General features: G+C 40.8%; 1 protein-coding gene across 1 annotated transcript in view; it reads left to right on the top strand.

Annotated features, from left to right (window-relative positions):
- Window positions 1–20,098, top strand: part of MED13L (mediator complex subunit 13L) — a 174,575-nt gene that overhangs the window by 23,910 nt on the left and 130,567 nt on the right. The window contains exon 2 of the mRNA XM_081175248.1: window positions 6,134–6,371. Coding sequence (XP_081031374.1) covers window positions 6,134–6,371 — 238 coding nt within the window. The remainder of the gene's footprint in view (window positions 1–6,133; window positions 6,372–20,098) is intronic.

The raw sequence follows: 20,098 nt of genomic DNA, 5'->3' as shown, positions 1-20,098 counted from the left end.
ACCCCATGGACCAGAGCACGCCAGCACTCCTGTCTTCCACTGGCTCCCACAGTTTGGTCAAACTCATGCTGGTAGCTTCGAGAACACTGTCCAACCATCTTGTGCTCTGTCGTCCCCTTCTCCTTGTGCCCTCCATCTTTCCCAACATCAGGGTCTTTTCCAGGGAGTCTTATTTTCTCATGAGGTGGCCAAAGTATTGGAGCCTCGGCTTCAGGATCTTTCCTTCCAGTGAGCACTCAGGGCTCATTTCCTTCAGAATGGAGAGGTTTGATCTTTTTGCAAAGATCCATGGGACTCTCATGAGTCTCCTCCAGCACCATAATTCAAAAGCATCAGTTCTTTGGCGATCAGCCTTCTTTATGGTCCAGCTCTCACTTCCATACATCACTACTGGGAAAATCATAGCTTTAACTATACGGACCTATTCAGATCTCTGTGTTAACATGCTGCAAAATGCAGAATCAAATGTAATTTTTCACGATGTTTTTCTTTTACAGATTGTGGCAGGGTTATGTGTTGATTCTGTGGACCGCTGTATTGATATAGGAAGTTGTAGATTGCTTGTACTGTTCCACATTTTTGTTTGTGTTCATTGGTTTTATTGATGTGTTTATACTGTGAGCTGTCTCATAATCCTATTTTGATGAAGGGGAGTCAAATATTTGTCCTGTTTCTGTGAATGTGTGCCTGTGACACATGCTGAAAATTGACTTCCTCTCCTGAAGAGCCAAAAGCAGTTTAATGGAGGGGAAGAGAAACATAAGAATACCCGATCTGATAGTGGCTCTCAAGTAAGAAGTCCACATTACTGTTACCTTCAAGGGTCTAGCATTTTGAGGATTCTCTTGAGGTGCCTAGCATGACAATGACAATTTCTGAATGTTGCGCTATGGTTGCGTGTGCTTTATCATAATGTGTAAAGTTTGTTTTGGACATGCATATTGGTGTTTGAAACTTGAACAGAAAAATGGGAAGGCAGAAATTTGGGAGGAATCCTACAGGGGAACTTTTGGGCACAACCAACAGGATATGTTGCATCAGAGTTGGAGGTCAAAGGCACAAGATTTTTAAAAATGAGTTGGACTCCATAAATTTACTTCTGTGCCCCTGAAGGCTTCCCCACCTCTTGAAAAAGTTCCCTGAAATGGAGCCCCTTTCTCATAATTCAGAGGCATATTCTCTGTACATTCAGTTTAGAGTTACATTTAGACCATGGAGACAGTACTTGAACATTCTTGGTAAAATAACACCTTCACATTGCAACCCTAAGCATGTCTATTCAGACGTAAATTCAATTTATTTCAATGGGAATCACTACCTATTAAGTGTTGTTAGGATTGCAGCTTTTACATACCTCAGATGACATGTATCAACCAGCTCATTTCAGCACTCACCAAGCATGTTAGCTTGCTCAGTTTTTCGTTAGAAGCAGGAAGAGCCAGATGGAAGTTAAAACACTGTGCTTTCATGTTTTGAAATTAGTAATGTAGCATTTTACATGAAAGTTATGACACATTCGGTGATGTGACTAGAAAGCTCAGCTTTGGTTTAAATTGACAGTAGTACAGTATTCTTGTTTATAGGGTTTGCCAGGGTGGTGTGTGTAGGAATTTGAAAATTTGAAAGGGTATTTTCAAATACAAAGCCTTAGAAATAGTCCTGTTATAGTAAGGTCATTATTTTCACTGTAAGTTAAAGAAAAGCAAAAAAATAAAATAAAATAATAAAAAATGCAACTAGTGATTTGGGGCAGAAAACCTCTTTCTCCCTGTATATCAGATGGTGTATTAAATTCTCTCATTTCTAAAAATAGATTGGGTGACATACTGTTGAGGACACCTGCCACCCCAGATTTTCACTGATGTAATGGGACATCTCCTTCCTCTCCTCCCCTCTGCACCCCTCTGTGCACCCCCAAATCTGAGCAACTCTGGGAGGCATATGAGGGCAAAGAAGACAGGGAAGTCCATTAATTAGTAACAGAATGGTTGGATACACTATCTGTCAGACTGAATAACTTTTTTGAGGCAATATATCTACTTGCATAGTCTCTATTTCTTTGTGAAGAGAGTAGATTAAAAGCAGAAGTATGCATAATTGAAGCATGCTAAATTAGAACCCAATTGATTTAGGGCGTTGGAAAAATATCTTCAACTTTTTCTGGAAAATCCACATCACTGGGTAGGGCTCCAGTTTCTTGCTTGAGGAGTAGTATTTTTTGGAAATAACAACGTTAATTCTGAGCTTTAAGTTTCAGTATGACTGAGCGGCGGGGGGAGGGGGAGGGTCGGTTTTGGAAGCATTTGCTGTGTTTTTTTGCAATGGTGTCAGATTTGTCTCTTTTATGTCTGTACTTGGTCGTGTTCAAAATAATTGTGAAAGCAGAATGATAGAATGGAGGGACTGAGGAGGTGCCATAGCTCATAGAAGAGCATATCCTTTGGACTCATATGATCCCACATTCAATCCCTGCCTGTTAAGACAGAAAAATATGAGAGGCTATTGAAACTGCTTATGTAAAACAAATACTGTATAGCAGTGTCAGCTGTGGATGGTGGATGTAGATGGAGTCTCTAACCTCATGTTATTCTGAGGTGGGCAACAGTTGTCCTTGACTGAGCACCTGAATGGGAAACCAGATTGGTTTCTTTCTATCTCCCTGTGAGGAGCTGTGTCCATGGTCTCCTGGACTGCCCTGTAGTAATGCCAGAAGCCTTTAGGACTAGCAGTATCACCTGGGAAGGAGTGATGGGAGGAAGGAAGGAGTAAGCAGAGGAGGACTACACAGCAAAATGATTTGGAAGGCTGTACTGCAGTGGTTTCAGAATACAGTGGTATCTTGTCTGTTTGACTCCCAAAATTGTTTGAAAACCAAGGTGTAGCTTCCGATTGGCTGCAGGAGCTTCCTGCACTCAATCAGAAGCCGCGTCAGACGTTTGGCTTCCAAAAAACTTTTGGGAACCAGAACACTTAATTCCGGGTTTGCGGTGTTCGGGAGCCAAGGTACCACTGTATTAAAATATAGTCCTGTGGTTTATGGGACTGGCTGTATGGCCACAGTTAGCAACTAGCTATGCTGAGAAGATGGAATCCGCCAGGATGATCAAGGCAGCTGCCGGCAAGTCCTGTCCTCAGTGTGTTACCATTTGCTACTGCCAAAGCTTTTGCTTCTTCCTCCTTCACTCCCCCCACACCCAGCCCTGCACCTGAAATTGGTCAGTCAGTTAGTCTCTCTCTCTCTCTCTCTCTCTCTCTCTCTCTCTCTGTGTGTGTGTGTGTGTGTGACAGCAGGGGTAGGAAGGAGCAGAAACTCTAGACATTTAGCAACATAGTTTATTGCTTCCAGATACTGTTACATGATCTTAGTATTTACCAACGCCTTTGTCTAGCAGTGGCCTCATGTAGATTTTTGCCTGCTTTTGTCCTTTATTAAGAAATACCCACAGCATACACGCAAGATGGAGGGGTGTGTTTGTTCCCCTCCTTACCATGATTCTCCTCATGCATACAGCATGAGCTCCTTTCTCTTCCCCCTACAAGGACAGGAAACCTAGGCACCTGGCTTACTGCAATGTATACAGATGCGAAACTTCTGCTTAAGAATGCAAAATATTTTCCCCCATATATACTACTAAGAGTGTGGTGGTGCCAAAAATTAGAAAGATGTTCTGAATGCTTCCTCTTTGCTGCTTGAAATGGCTGCTTCTTGAGATGGGAGGAAGAGGTCAGATGACAGGGCTGGGCCAGTTGAGCTATAGCAACTACTGTTCTCTGTGTTGTGTTGCAGTGCAGGAATTTTGGTGCTGGGTTATAGACAGAAAAGGGATGCTGCTTGTATATTGCCCACACCAGTGCCCAGCAACCTTCCTAAGTGAGCCTGTTCAGGTGATGTTGTAGTCCTGAGGGATAGCTCGGTTGGTAGAGCGTGAGTCTCTTAATCTCAGGGCTGTGGGTTTGAGCACTACACTGAGTGAAAGATTCCTGCACTGCAAGGTATTGGACCAGGTTATCCTTGTCATTCCTCTAAACTCTATGATTCTATGAATCCAAGAATTGAGGTTGTTGGGGATTTGAGACACCTACACCAGGGGACTAGCTCAATTATGTATGGGCACCATGAGGAGAATGGGGCTGCCTAAGTCTGTTTTCAGCCCAACACATAGTGTAAGGCATGGGTAAGCAAACTAAGGCCCGGGGGCTGGATCTGGCCCAATCGCCTTCTCAGTCCGGCCCGTGAACGGTCAGGGAATCAGTATGTTTTTACATGAGTAGAATGTGTGCTTTTATTTAAAGTGCATCTCTGGGTTATTTATGGGGCATAGGAATTCGTTCATTCCCCCCCCCATATAGTCCGGCCCTCCACAAGCTATGAGGGACAGTGGACCGGCCCCCGCTGAAAAAGTTTGCTGACCCCTGGTGTAAGGGGACACCCTCAATTTGATTTTTGCACTGAACTGATGATAGCAAGCTACTTTGAGCTTTGACTGTCCACCTGTCAAAGCTTGACCACAGGCATTTGGGGAACTGAGAATCTGCCCCACCAGTCTAGTTCTCCACCCCCTGGTGTATGTGCTCTTGCCAGCTTGCTGTCTTTCTCTTTTGTTTATTGATAGATTGTATGAGTCTATTGGGTTTCATTAGTATTGTACCCTGCTTTGGGATTATTTTATAATGAAAAGTAGGCAACAAATTGAATAAATAAATAGTAAATTAACAAAGTAACTCTCTGAAGAAGATAATGTATGTGTGCCTGCCATGAGGGAACAGAGTCATTAGGTGCCCCAATTTAATAATCCACATAATAAATCAGTATGAATTCACTTTCATTCATATTTCTCTTGTCAGTAGGCAGAATGCAGATACCCAGAACAAGGGCTCCAAAATGTTTCTTAGCTGCTGAAAACAGAGGACTGCTTTATGTTTTTTCCCTAAGTTGCCAAATGATTTTGAAATATTTATTTATTCAAACAATGGATTGAATAGATTCTAATAATTAAGATATGTGGTACTACATTTCTGTAATATAAACAGGCTGTGCAGTTATCCTGCATATTTTAATCTTGTGTACGCTAGTAGCAGCTACATATTTTTGGGCATTGATGCAGGAGCTTGTCAAACCAAAATGGTTTAAAATGTAATTATAGAATAGGGCGCAGATTGAAATGAAATGAAGAATGTTTTAAATTTCATCTTTTTATTAACATAAAACACTAGCTTGAGATAAAAGAGCTTTGGTATAAGATAGGGTTCCCTTTTTTGTTTTGTTTTCTGTTTTGTGATAATGTGCAGACAGAGCCAGATCAGGCATCCACTTTTATCCTGTATTCTGTTTGCAACAGTTGGCAGTGCCTGGGAGTTTGAGGAACTGCTAGATTTCTATATAGAATCTTAGCTTTCAGCAATAACAAACAGTTCAGCTATACCCCTGCATATTAAATTGCAAGTGCTTTACATGTTGGTTTCCATGGGTCTTATTTCTGTTAGTGCTTTTGATAGGAGAAATACCTATTTCCCTACAAAGAAAGCATGGTAAGTTTTAAAGCGTAGTACAGTGGTAGCTTGGTTCTCGAGCGTAATCTGTTTTGGAAGACCATTCGACTTCTGAAATGTTTGACAACTGAGGCCTAAAAGACTGGCTGCAAGTTCAGTGGAGAAAATTGAAAAACACACAGCAGAAGCCGTTTGATTTCCGAGGCACATTTGAAAACGGAAGCATTTACTTCTGGGTTTTCAGCATTTGAAAACCGAAACGTTCAGCTTCCAAGATGCTCAAAAAATGAGGTACCACTGTATTCTGTTGTATGAAAATCTGCTTTCTTATTAAGCTTCTGCCTATTCATTTTTTGCAGACTTATCCAATATCTATTGTATCAACAACAATGGTCTCGCTTCTGAAGAGGCACTGAAAGTTTAAGAAAGAGCAATGCTAGTGTTTCGGTTTCTTTTAAAATCTGAAGTATTTGAGGAACTGTCCAATCAGATTAAAGCTAATTTAGGTTCCATTGATTTTTAAAATCTGTTTTATTTTCTAGATAACTAAGATTCAAAATAAGGAACTTTAAACTAAGTTGGCAAACTTGCATATCAGTTAGTTACAAAGGTTTTAATACTCTCTTGATTTTCTTCCCTGCAGGCGGAACTCACTGGCATCAAGTGGCGTAGGTATAACTTTGAAGGCCATGGAGATTGTGGCCCCATTATCTCGGCCCCTGCTCAAGATGACCCCATCCTTCTGAGTTTCATCCGCTGTCTGCAGGCCAATCTGCTTTGTGTCTGGCGCCGTGATGTCAAACCTGATTGTAAGGAGTTATGGATATTCTGGTGGGGAGATGAACCAAACTTAGTAGATGTGATACATCGTGAGCTACACAGTAAGTATTCTCCCCCTTCTCCATCTTGCTCTAATTCTACAGTGAACGTTTCTTTTCTGTGTGGTCTTCAGTGCTTGTGTACAGAAAAATTTATTAAAAGCTGCGAATGCAATATATGAATGAAACCCCAGACCAGAAATAAATTGGATGTAAGGATACTGGTAATGTTGGTGATTTTTGAGTACAAGTGTAAACGCACGTATTGAACTAAAATAGGCAGATGAAGAGCATAGAGACCTAATGGTCATATTATTCAAGAATGTAGAGACTTTACTTTTTGCATTGTCTTTTTAACCTAATGGGGCAGTACGGAGACTTTATCCCAACTATATTTTCTGTTGTAACACCACCATCTCCTCTAGAGAAGCAGATTGAAACCCTCTTCCACAAGGGGGCAATAGAAGTAGTGTACAGGGCCCAAAGACATCATGGATTCTGTTCAAAGGATTTTACCATCTCCAAGAAAGATGGAGGCCTCCAGCCTGTATTAGATCTTGCGATGCATTTATAAGATGCAAGGAAGATGTCTAGCGTCCTTCCACTTCATCACATTGGAGCACAGTTTGCCTCAGTATGGATAAAGGACATCTATTTCCACATCTCCACTAGCCAGAGCACCACCAGTTCCTCCACTTCACCTTGGGGGATGTACTTTTCAATTTAGAATTATTCTATTTAGCTTGCACCTTGAGCTCTTGGAACAAGGATGGTGGCACCTTAATTATGGAATGCCCTCCCTGATGAGAGTCAACCTGGCACTTACCTGGTGCCACACAGGTCTTTATGTATTTCATAAAATAAAATAAAAAACTCTCTGAGGCTTTTTTTTTTTTTTTTGCTCTTGGAACATTTTGATTTTTCTGGGTTTTAAATGCTGTTTCACTGTTTGTGCTGTTTTTTAGGTCAGAAATTAATTGGGTTTTTTATGGTTTAATTTGCATATTGTCTGCTGCGTGTGAACCTCCCAGAGGACTTTGTTCATTGGGTTGCCAACAAATGTTCTAAATAAAAAAATTGGGAGCAAAAATCCTGCATGTAGCACTGGTAGGCAAAAAAACCCTGCTACTGTAGCACAGGAAAGCAGGGTATGGTTGGCCTTATTGCCGACGCAAGGTCAAGGATGTGTTCTGGGGGTCAGTGGCTGTGAACAGATGTGAGAGAGTGAAGGTAGGGTTCTTTTTTTTAAAAAAAAAAAAATTATGTCGAAACCAAATTGCTACTTCTTTTGCGGGGATAATAACATACCATGAAAATTCAGTGCATCACTAATCTATAGGCAGTTATCAATATTCATCGAGCTGTTATCATTCTCTAATTTATCCCAATAGGAACAATGACAATTATAATGTTAAATGTCACATAGCTAGGTAGATAAACAGTGCATGCTTTCAAGCATCCTGGACCAGAATTTTGGATACTGCTGGCGATTGAGGCAGTTTGTGGACAGGGAAGCTACTACACCAATTTGTTTACAAAAAACCATTGTAAATACTGCTTACCCCCAGCTGTGCAGAAATAGAGATTAGTTAACACATCAACTAATGTTTTGATAATATGTGGGGTGGCGGTAAAAATGAATCTAGTGTCATGGTATATAATAATGAATGTGAAGATAAATAAGAAATTTCTATTGCTTTTGAAGCAGGCTATGAAGATGCCTATTTGGCGTTGTCATGCCATTCCCAGGCAAACACTGACTAAAACCAATGGGGCAGTAGGAGGAATTAAATAAAATTTGTCTGGTCTTAGAGAGTGCTGTGGAAATGCAGTGCCTAGTGGCCAGGTGGAGGAACTTAATCTGCTTAAAAACAACAACTTCTGTACATCTTCTTTTTTCTGTTTTCTATGACAATTTGATGGCTTGGCTATTTTTGGTTCACACGTTTAGACTCTTTGTTCCTGCTCTGCATGCTGCTTACATATGAACAGAAAGTGTTCAACTAGCTAGTCTCATAAGCTAAAAGCTTGCCTTGCTATTAATGCTCAGCTCTGAGCTCCACAAAACTGAAATAAAGAAGGTGGTCACCTAAGGATGCATCCCCCTTTAGCTGTATTACCCCGTTTTTATTTAACTCCCTTCTCAGTGAAATTTTCCTGGTTTCCCTTTTATTTTATTTTTGGTGCCCGGTAAAAATGTTTATTTGTCAGGCTTTCTAATGTGTACACGCATACCTTATACTGAATTCTCTTAAAAAACGAAACAAAAAACTTGGTTATAATCTGTTTGTTGCTTTTTTGTTTTATTAATTATTGTTACAGTTTTATATTGCTAGTATCGTTCATTGGTAACCCATTTGGGGAGTCTTTGCCAGCTGAACCGCTTTCAGCAAAATGCGGTATCTAAATAAACTCTGGTTAAAGAGTGGAATGGAGGAAAAAAATATCCAAGACAGCTAAATAAATAAATAAATAAATAGGCTGTTTAACTTGTAAGCTGCATAGTCGGAACATCCTAAAGGCAGTGACTGTCGTCCTTTTAGTAAAATATGCATGGCACTCCACAATGCCTAATTGGTTGCTGTGTGCTGTATTGTCTTTGGGCTGCGGTCATGGAAGTTTAGCAAGGTGGGTTTTTCTCTCCCCCCCCCTTAACCCTGCTTTGTAACATGTCAGCGCTGTCGTTCTTGGGTCTTTACAAAATGTGTACCTCCACGAATACCAGATTGTTTACTTGGCAAGGAACCTGAGAAATCTCAGAGCAGGGATGATTTCTGCGTGCCTCTTGGCCTATTTTATGCAGGTAGCAATGCGTTCATGTATAATTAAAGCGATGGCTCAGAAGTGCTGCATCAAGCAATTCCATGGCTCTTAATTTTTTATGAGGCACCTGTTCGGAGTGGAGGCATTGGTGACATTCCTACTTACCCAGATAAGCTTCAATAATATGTTTTCTCTTTATGAAACAAGTTATATTTATTTTTCAAGTGCAGTTTGGGGCTTAAGTGTGTTTGGTGATCATCTTGTTGGAAGGAAATCTCCACCTCCTGTTTCCTTTGCTGCCGTAGAAAAAGATGTCTCTGGCTTATGTGCAATGCTTTAAGCAACTGAATTACAATATTTGCTAGTTCTGGAGTTAAATGTAAATTGCAAAACATGTAACATCTGGGGAGTTGACTCCGTCGCTGTGTGCATGTATGATCTTTTGTATTTCCACACTCCGTCTCAAAAGAAAGAATCTTAGCACCTGCCGTTGTTTCAGGTTTACCTAAATACAAGAATAACCTTGAAGTTAAGCATCCAGTAAAAGAAAAAGGGGAAACACCAAAAGTGGCGATGTCTAGGATAATTTTGTTGAAAGAGGAGAATGTAGGCTTGAATTGAAAGGAACCTTGTGTATTGTCAGGTTGTGCTGCTGAGGAAGAAAATCTCTGGTATGGGAATTGACTGCACTCTGGTTTAGCACCTCTTAGCTTTTTGCCTTGACCTTTGGGATTAGGAGGAAAGCCCTATAGGGGACACCGGTCTGAATGCAATTTTGCCATGCATTGCCATAGACATTGGCACTTCTTTGACTTCTTGCTGGAGTGGAAAAGCCCTAAATTGATTGGGATCAGAATTGGTACATTGGTACATTTGAAATTCTATCTAGTAAGCACTGCTATTTTTTACCATGTTAATTTTACATGCTGTATAAATGCCTTCAGCTTGTCAAAAACCCCAAAGCATCTGAGCTGAAATAATTGATTAGGGAAAAATTATTAAAGTATCCTTACTCTTGATGAAGTGTTATTTTAAAACAATGACAAAGTGTTGCTTTGGAAATCCTTATTGTTGGACTTCTTGTAAATATAAGCCATTAAAACTCAAATGGCATATACTTCTTTACATTGTTTAAAGTTTAAGAAAAAAAACCCAGAAAACTTATATTAACTTTCAGCTCCTCTAAAGGACCATGCATTTATACTGGTCAGGTTGATAAGCCATAGTAGAAATTTGCTATGAACCGACACCATTCTGCTCAGTTGTGCCTTCTTTCCTCCTCATTGTCCTGGGTTAGAAACAATTATGGAGCAGCTGGCTAACAATTATGTATGAACCAGTGCTCATGGTTTGCGTTTCTCCAAACAAACCACAAGCAAAAGCCAGGATTTGTTTTTGGCTTAATATTTGTAAGAAGCACACCATGAGTGCTGGTTCACATGTGATGGTAAGACAGCCATTACATGGTTTGTTTTCTGGTTTGGAAAAGGGAGAAGTGAAGCAGGCACAATGTTTGCGGTAAAGCATGGTTTGTTTCTGATCTTGGGTTACCACTATGTGTGAACGATTATTATTAAAATTAAAATTTGTATACCACCCTTCATTTGAAGATCCCAGGGCGGTTCATAACACAAAAATACAAAATGAGAATACAGAGTACATAATAAAACAAAAACTATGTCATTTATTATATATGTTATGTATGTACTGTACACATGTAACAGTTATAAACTGGAAATCTTATTGAAGAGTGGGGCGTAACTCCCTCAAATATTTAAATATTGGTGATATAAGGCCTCCAGTGTGCTTAATGGAAAACAAGAAGGAAGATCCCTGCCTCCCACAGCTTACAAAATGGAACTTTACACTAGGTAAACAGGAAGAGGAGGGAAGGGTAGACAGGATCACTAGCCACCTAGATTGTGTTGTATGCACATGCAGCCAGTGGTCTTTTAAGTGAGCATATGGAGCTAGCATGACTGTTTAAGCTTGATCCAAGAAGCAGCATACGGCTCTCTTCATATTCCCTAGCATTAAAGGATTGTAGCTGGTATCTAGCTTGCAAGTGCTGGAAAATACTCCTGCATTCATAAATGTGGTTTCCCCCCCTTTGGCCCTTGAGTAGTCTTTTCACATTGAAACCGTAATTCCAGCTAGTAGTTCTCTCTCTCTCTCTCTCTCTCTCTCTCTCTCTCTCTCTCTCTCTCTCTCTCTGTGTGTGTGTGTGTGTGTGTCGAAGTGGTTGGGTTGAGCCCCATCTTGAAGGTACAAATTTTAAATTAGGCATTCCCAGAATATCTTTTGTTCAATGATCAGGAGCTTGTCCTCAGCATATCCTTAGAAGGGACTCTTTATTATTATTGTTTCACATATTCAGGACTGAAAGTTTGGGGGCTCTTATGCTCTGACAAGCTTAGTTTATGGCTGTTAGCATGCCAAAATATGCAGTATTAAGCCAAGGGCTTACCTCTTACACATTAATTATATTCTGCCCCCCTTATGCTACTTCAACATCTGGTTGACATCTTGGGAGCAGAAAAAGCTGTTACTTGGCGAGAGTCACAACCTCCGTTGTGTAGCTTGCTGGGCATTTCCTGGACATCTTATTTTTTTGCCATCTGTAGTACAGTTGTTGCACATTCCATACATGTATATTTAACTTCCTTCCTCAGGAAATGAGAGCAGGGAATTCACAAAGGATTTAAAAATACATTTTTGGCCTCATTTCAGTCTGTTAAAAGGCACTAGTTTATAAAAACCCCACTATGGATTTGTGTGTGAATTTAGACAACATGTGGGTACATGTGGGCAGGGGGACAAATACATTGAATCTGCTAATACTTTTAGTCAACTTTATAGTGCTCTTTTACAGCTTCTATTCATCTTAATCAGGATTAGATTAATTTTAATCAGTGCAATTGCGAAATAAAAGTGTTTTAAATGAAGTTTCCAACTTTCTGTTTCATACATTTCCAGATCAGGTGTGTATGCTAAATGATTGCTATCATAATTAAACAGAAAGGTGCCTTATACCTAAACTTGCATTAACATTTTAGTTGGTCACAATAAAGGTGGTGTTTGGGTTTATATTTGCGGATCATACGTTCTCTCATATGTTGTGCAAATGGTCTCTGGCATTGTGGCTTTTTGAGGGGACATTTACTGAGACCTTATGTGGATTCAGTAGAAGATTCTGGCTGGCATACGAACATCCATGGGCACTACATTGGTGACCTGTGAACCCAGTACAGTTTATTCCCACTGCCAGTTGCACTTTAGGGGTCTTTTTCTAGTCCCCTTGTCTGCAATCTTCTTAACTGGAAGCACTGGGAACTGAATCTTTGATCCTGTGGGGGTGAGGTTGATGCTCTGCAACTCAACTATGGCTTCTCTCTTAAACCTTTGTGTTGGCAGCTGACTCTTTATAGTGTAAAAGGTACTATCCAGGTACATAATCCAAAACTCCTGGGTCGTACAGTTCTCATCTCTGATATGAAACAATGGATTTCTGGTTGGCACCCTCTCCACTGTGTGAGGATACAAAGCCAAGGCCTTTTAACTTTTTCTCAAGTGCCCAGAAGTTGCCAAAGGCAGGGGCTGATATTTATTCAGCAGAAAGGTATTTATTCTTTGTAGTCTCTGTGGATTCACATCAGCAGGATCTGAGCCTGCATCTTCAGGTTTCTACTTGGTTACAGCCCACCACGGCAGTCCAACTCTTTGTTGGACTCTGCACTTTGGGACTTGGATGCTGAGCCATGTCAGCTGACTTGTGGTGCTTTGCAAGCCCCACTTTTGTGATGCAGATCTGGATTGGATCTTCCAACTTTAGTAGCAGAGAATTGGACCAGGACTGTGGTGTTGGGGGATTTAACTCGTAATTCTCTGCATCTACTGCTTTCCCCTTGCCGTAAAAGTGTTCCCCGCCCAAACTGCTATCAGCCATGGAAGGGATAATAGATGGGTACCCTTTTTGTAGTTTGTCTTGAGCTCTCGAAATAATATTGTATTTGTTATTTGCTTTTTGAGCCAGAAGGAAGGATCTTTAAAGCACGTTACATTACAAATGCGTGTAGATATATTATAGCTGTATCTGTCTACCTGGTAAAGGTAAAGGTAAGGTAAAGGTAAAGGGACCCCTGACCATTAGGTCCAGTCATGACCGACTCTGGGGTTGCGGCGCTCATCTCGCTTTATTGGCCAAGGGAGCTGGCGTACAGCTTCCGGGTCATGTGGCCAGCATGACTAAGCTGCTTCTGGCGAACCAGAGCAGCGCATTGAAATACCATTTACCTTCCCGCCGGAGCGGCACCTATTTATCTACTTGCACTTTGACATGCTTTCGAACTGCTGGGTTGGCAGGAGCAGGGACCAAGCAATGGGAGCTTACCCCATCGCGGGGATTCGAACTGCCGACCTTCTGATCGGGAAGCCCTAGGCTCTGTGGTTTAACCCCCAGCGCCCCCCCTCGACGTCCCATCTACCTGGTAGTGCTTGAAATTATCCCTCTGCCCCCAATACAGTTCCCAATATGTTATTGTGGATGTTCTCATTGACAAGCAATTCCTGAATGCTAGCAGTTGCGTGACCTTTTCCCAATACAATTTTTCCCCCCTCTCTCTTCTACCTGGCACAGCAGGTTGTCTCATTTTCCAAGAACAGAGAATGAGCAACCTAGTGCAGCACACATAGTTCTCACATAGTTACAGTAAAAGCTGCTCTTCTAGTGTTGTGGTTTGGAGCTTCCTGGATAGCTCAATTGGTAGAGCGTGAGACGCTTGATCTGAGGTTGGACTAGATGACCCTCGTTGTCCCTTACAACTCTACAATTTTATGATTCTATGTATATAAATAACCTCTGGGGAATTCTGCTTGTGCAGTGGGACTTTCCTGCTTCCTTCCTAATGCAGTCCCTTACACCCCTTCAGAAAAATCCACTACTGATGACCATGAGACCTTTTGGAAAAGCACCTCGTGTAATGGTAGTGGAAACTGCATCAGCTTCAGATGTTCTGCTGTCCCCATGCAAGCAGAAGTGTTTTTGCTTGTTACGTGAGGGGCTTTTTTGGATCTCAGCCTGTATTATTTATTTACAAATGCATTAGAAAATGATCATAGAGTATTCATTGTTTAGCAATTACCTAGGCTATACTTATATTTTTGAAATGAGAGGGTGTAATTTCTAATTATATACTTCAAATAACAACAACAGCAATAAAAGCCCTTGTCAAATTCAGCAACAAATAAACACCGATTATGGGTAAATTGTTTCAATATCTTCACTTAAACCTTGTAATCTAAATGCTTAGAAGGAATTGAAAGAGCTATTAAACGTGGCTGGAATTAGTTGGAGTGTTGAGAGTGAGCTAGGGTCCAACTTCTTGAAAGTAAATAAAATCAATGTGTTACCATAGGCAAGTTACTGAACCATGTAATTAGTTTTTTTCCTATGAAAATAAGACATTATATTGAGGCAACGGCAGAGCAGTATGTATTCTAGTTATATGAAAATTAAACAATCATTAAAAGATTGCATTTTTAAAAATGTTGCCTGAGGGGAAAATCTAATAAGACAGCTTTTTTTCTTTTTGCCATTTATTGGGGAAATTTGAGCAATATCTTTTATAATGGTAGATGTATTTGCTTTAGGGAGAATCCTTTTTTCTAGTGAAATAAAGTCACTTAACTGTGTAAAGTAAATTTAAGTTAGCTTCCAGTAAGATCTGCATTAATAGAATTCATTGCTAATGCCTGTGTTGTGTACTGAGTCATTCAATACAAAGGGAGAGCTAATCTTACAAATAGATGAACTGTTACCTTGGAATGTGCATTTTCCTCTTACAACCAATAATTGTTGCTCTCAGACTGACTCGCTCTGTTGTTAAAGAGCGTGAGGTTCTGTGTTGCCCTTTGTATTGTAAGAGGCAGATGAGGGTTGTACAAATAATTTTTCATGTTGAGCTATCGTTATATTTCATGCAAATTATTTATTTGTCCTTAAAGAGCAGCAATATCAAATTTCTGGAGTTCTGTTTTTGATTCCTATTCTTTATATCTCATTAGCCAAGACTAGGGCATGGCTTTATTTTTTATGCCTATAGATTTACACAGTCAACAGTGACATGTGTTGACCTGCTTTCAATGTAATTAGGGTCATGATCAGTTAAAGGTGGTCTGCAGTGATATGGAAAGCAAAACAATTTACAGAAGGAACGCTTTTAAAAATTTAAAACCAGATAGCAAACAGCAATTCAAACATAGAGGGAGAGAATGAAAGCAAAACGATAGAGTAAGTTGTAGACCCTTATGTAAATCTGGTCCCAAAATGAGGCAAAGCTGCTTCTATGATCATGCCCCTTGGCTAGTGTTTGGAGTAAATAATGTGCATTCTTAAAAACATCTCAGTATTGTTTTCTATGACATACTTTTCATTCCATGACACACTTCCACAATCCTCTTCACTGTACATATGAAGAAAACTATAGAAATGTGTGTACACACACACACACACACACACACACACACACCCTCCCCAAAGTGATTATTTTAAAGTGTGGCTTGCTGGAGCAGTAGTACCTAGGGAAGTGGCCTTAAATCATGTGTTGAAGTTTATTGCTTGTCCCCAGTTCCTTATTTGCACAGAGGTTCAAAACACCTCTGGGTCAGAAAAGTTTTTATTTTATTTTAACTGAAGTCTGTATGTCCCTTACCCCCACAGTAAGCTTTGAAATACCCCACAATATCCTAACTGTCCATAACCCGGGACACAATCTCCTTCAAGGCGCAGAATACTTTTATCCAGTCAAAATGGCTGTGTTTGCGTAGCACTCATGAATGCATGATTATCTCAGATGACAAAAACAAACAAGGAATTAAGGGTGTGTGCCCCACAGTAAGTTTTGGGGCACCACAAATCATAAAATCATATGCCTACATATCCAGGAGAATGTCCTCTGAATGCAGTCTTATTATAATCATGTCACACCCTGTGCTTTCCTGAGGCACAAGATGCTGCGAAATACGACACCCTGTGTTATTCATTCTTCTGCAAAAGTGTGTAATCTTTTCTTTGGGGTCTGTAGCACAGTGTTTCCCAACCACTGTTCCGCGGCACACTAGTGTGCCGCGAGATGTTGCCTGGAGGGAGGCGGGCGAGTCGGGCGGCGAGAGGCGGGGCGGCGACGGCGAGGAGAGGCCGCCCAGCGCGGGGCTCTCGCCGTCTGCCTGCCTGGCTGCCTGCGAGCTCGGCGGGCAGCGCCTCCGTCCGCAGCGCCCGCCTCGCGGCTCTCATTCCCTGCCAAAGCTCACCCAGCCAAGCCGCGCTCTCCTTCCTGCCTCGCTTTGCTGCCTCCTCCCCCCCACCCCCAAAGCTTGGAGGTTCCCCGGCAAGGGGGAGGGGAAAAAATTGAAACTTACACTTTCGTGCGTCCCTCCCGGCGTGACGCTGCGCGCTGACGTCACGGGGCTGTAATGGTGGTGTGCCTCAAGATTTTTTTCATCAAACAAGTGTGCCTTTGCCCAAAAAAGGTTGGGAAACACTGCTGTAGCAGAACTTGTATATTTCCTAGCACATACCAAACAAAACCTCCATATCTCATTGTAAACAAAATGCATGTATCTGTCTTCCCAGAAAGTAGTTACTCAAATTGCAATTGAATTGATGAGATTCTACCTCATTGGAAAAGCTACAGGCATGTGCCCATCACAACAAACACACAGTTGAGGGGTGGGTGGGGAAATTGACTACAACTAGGCTGTGTAGATTTCACTAAGGAGTGGTGATAGATATAAGGGCAGATGTTGCTCAAAGGTTTTCTGAAAGTGAAGATTTACCGAAAGCTTGTTGGGATTCTCAACTGTGCCTCTGTATACAACCTGTCATGTCATGCAGCGTTTCTCAGACAGTGGGTCTTGGGCCACTTTCATGTGGTCCTCAGTGCCACAGCCTGCCCTGCATCTCCTCACTTGCCTGCCTTGCTTCTGAGACATGCCATAACATTTTGGTTGGACCAGTGCGTGGCTATAACTTCATGTTGTTGTTTTTTAAAAGAAAAATATGTCATTACTCTAGCAGTGTGTGCTTCCCATTTTTCAACTAAATTTATTTTCCTTAATTTACTTGACCTGTAAGCATTTCTGTTCAGGCAGGAGATAATTAAAGAGCCCGCTGGATATCAATGATAGACTTCATTTTAAATAACTTAATAATGAATGTGGGAAACAATGCTTATTAGTAAGGCATTTAAGGACATAGGCACAGAAAGATCATCAAAGTGATTGAAATGATAGTTTTATTATGTCTGTCTAGAATCACCGTCTTCCCATGCTGAGCTCTTCCCTTTTCCTCATCTGTTTTCATGAGATCAAGTAATTATCCCTTCAGCTTCTCTGAAGGAACCACTCCAGCTTGCTAAAAGCACATAGTGCTGAAAGTTAGTACAGTCTAACCTCTTCCATTTTAAGGAAAACATTACTTGGTTTTGCATTTGCAGTTCTTTCATGTGCAGAATGCAAATGCATTTTGCCGTTTTTCAAAATTGAGTGCATATATTTAGGTAGCCTGCTGGAGAAAAATGAAAATATGGTATCAGTTTTGCATAATATGATCAGAGCTTTCTCTTGGGAATATGGGGCTAGAGAAGTAAGAACTTAGAAATGGTTGACATTATAACAGAAGTTCCGATATTTTTCTGAGCAGCATTAACACATATACTGGAAGTTACAGTCTGGCAGACAGAATATTGTTCTAGGTGCGCCCAGAAGTTAGTGACCCTCGGTAGTATTTCTGTTTTGAAATATTAGCTTTCAAGGACAGCTCCTCATAAAATACATGGCAGTAGTCGTGAAGGTTGGGGTTGGTGGGGTAGAAGGCAGAGAGACCAACAATGGATGGAACCAAAGCCAGGGAAATGAGGGGCCAGATGGGACTTGTCCACCTGGAGAGTGAAAACACTGATCCTAAACCTCCACTGCCTTTCAGGGCATATTTGGGAGGAAAAAAGGCTAAGGACTGAACCCTGCACTCCCTGGAGTGGAGTACGCCTCCTTCTGGCAACTCCTTCCGCTAAGCCCGTGACAAATATATTGCTTTCCTTTCCTTTGGACCACATTAGTGCGTCTTGTCATCTGGGCAGCCCAGGGCCTCCATACAAATTGCCTAGGCTTGTTTTACTGTTAACTCATCCCCCAAGATTTGATTAGCTTAGTGTTACTTGTTTACACAGCAGGGAGCTGTAGATCTGGTTGTTATTAAAGGCAAATGGTACTGGAAAGGAGGTAACTGTTTATCAGGAGACATTTCCTATGAGAATTGACACTTAGCTAGACAATTATTAGTCACGGGCCCTTTTTGTGGGAGGCAATACTAACAGACTCCAACTGAGGAGCGAACATCATCATAGGGTCTTGAGCATTCAAGCTTGGGTAGGTTGCCTGGTTGTTAATACTTGTCTCCTGGCATCTTGGTTGGGGGTTGTTGTTTTTTTAAATAGCTAGATGGAGTGCTTAAGATATACTGAACACTGGGTTACTCCGGCATACCATCTTTGAAGAATGTTAAATGAGGTCCAGTTTTTAAATGTGTCACTAGGTGGGCTAAAACAGCTTATGTATGTGATGCTGCATGTGGCTGGCCTTGCTTCAGATTCTGACCCTCAGCCAGTATGTGTGTAGAATTAGCTGTCACAAACCCATAGCCCCAGTGGGTGAAACTGATGTCCTGTAATGCTTTAGACATAGCAAATAAGGGTCTGGTGTTGTGATCAGTCTAAAATGGGAGGCAAGCAAGCAATTTTAGTGTGGCATTGCATTAGAAGATTGGCTCTAGTTGTTGGAGAGAGTGATATTGCAAAGGAAGGAGGTAAGAAACTCTCCCGCTTGCCACCTTTAAAGCCTATTTTTGCACACCTGAGCCTTTCTAAGTACCAAGGATATAATGAAATTATAATTGGAATATTTCAACCACTGTGGCAACAATTTTGGAAGAGTGAGCAAAATCCACCAAGTTGACTCATAAAATATTATCTAGTCTAAGAACTACATTACAATTATCTATCTATCTATCTATCTATCTATCTATCTATCTATCTATCTATATCTATCTATCATCTATCTATCTATATCTATCTATCTATCTATCTATCTATCTATCTATCTATCATCTATCTATCTATCTATCTATCTATCTATCTATCTATCTATCATCTATCTAATTTCCATATTTCCCCTTATCCGAGGATCACAGGGCAGTTTACAGCATAAAAGCACAAAAATACATAACATAGTAACAAACAAAAACAACACCCCTCACACAATTTAAAAGGCCATAGATTGTTTAATTAGCCAAAGGCTAATACAAGCAAACCATAAACTACTGTGAGCTTTTTTATGCTGATTTCAAAAGCACTCATTAAACTGTGAAATCTTGTGTATGTCTATTCAGAAGTAAATCCTCTGAGTTCCATGGGACTTACTCACAAGTATGCTTGTGTAGTATTGCAGCCTAAATTACTTTTTAAAAATGTATTTTGCATCCTTCTGCATTAATCTTGTGAGGTAGATCATGTGGCAGACTTACTTTCATGGCAAGTAACTGTGAACATGCAAGAGTGACAATTGGCCTGTGGTAGGCTGCACTTGAGGCTAGGTCTTCTGAGGGAAATAATATACATTTCTGGACCATGCTGACTCTAGTTATTCTGCATTAGATATTAATTTCCATACTCCCCCCCCATGATGTGTTTTTGCATTTTAATCTCTTGGTGCTGCATACTGCAAAACGGATAATACATTTAGTTTTGATTTTACTAAAATGAAAAAAAAATACTTTAACTTTGTAGATGCTGCTAAAAATTATCTAAATATTATAGGATAGTTTTGTTTTCTCTGGCTTCTTGGTGTTATCTTTAGAAGCAGAGAGTAGAAAGATAATGGCTGGCAGATGTGCCTTTCAGTTTCAGAGAGCAAGGAGAAGGAGTAGCTGCTGACATGCCTTTTTCTGTGCTTTTTGTCAGTTGGAAAAGCTGGTG

The sequence above is a fragment of the Podarcis bocagei genome (assembly GCF_964188305.1).
Source record: "Podarcis bocagei genome assembly, chromosome: 16".
NCBI lineage: Eukaryota > Metazoa > Chordata > Lepidosauria > Squamata > Lacertidae > Podarcis > Podarcis bocagei.
This window is presented reverse-complemented; position numbering and strand designations above follow the sequence as displayed.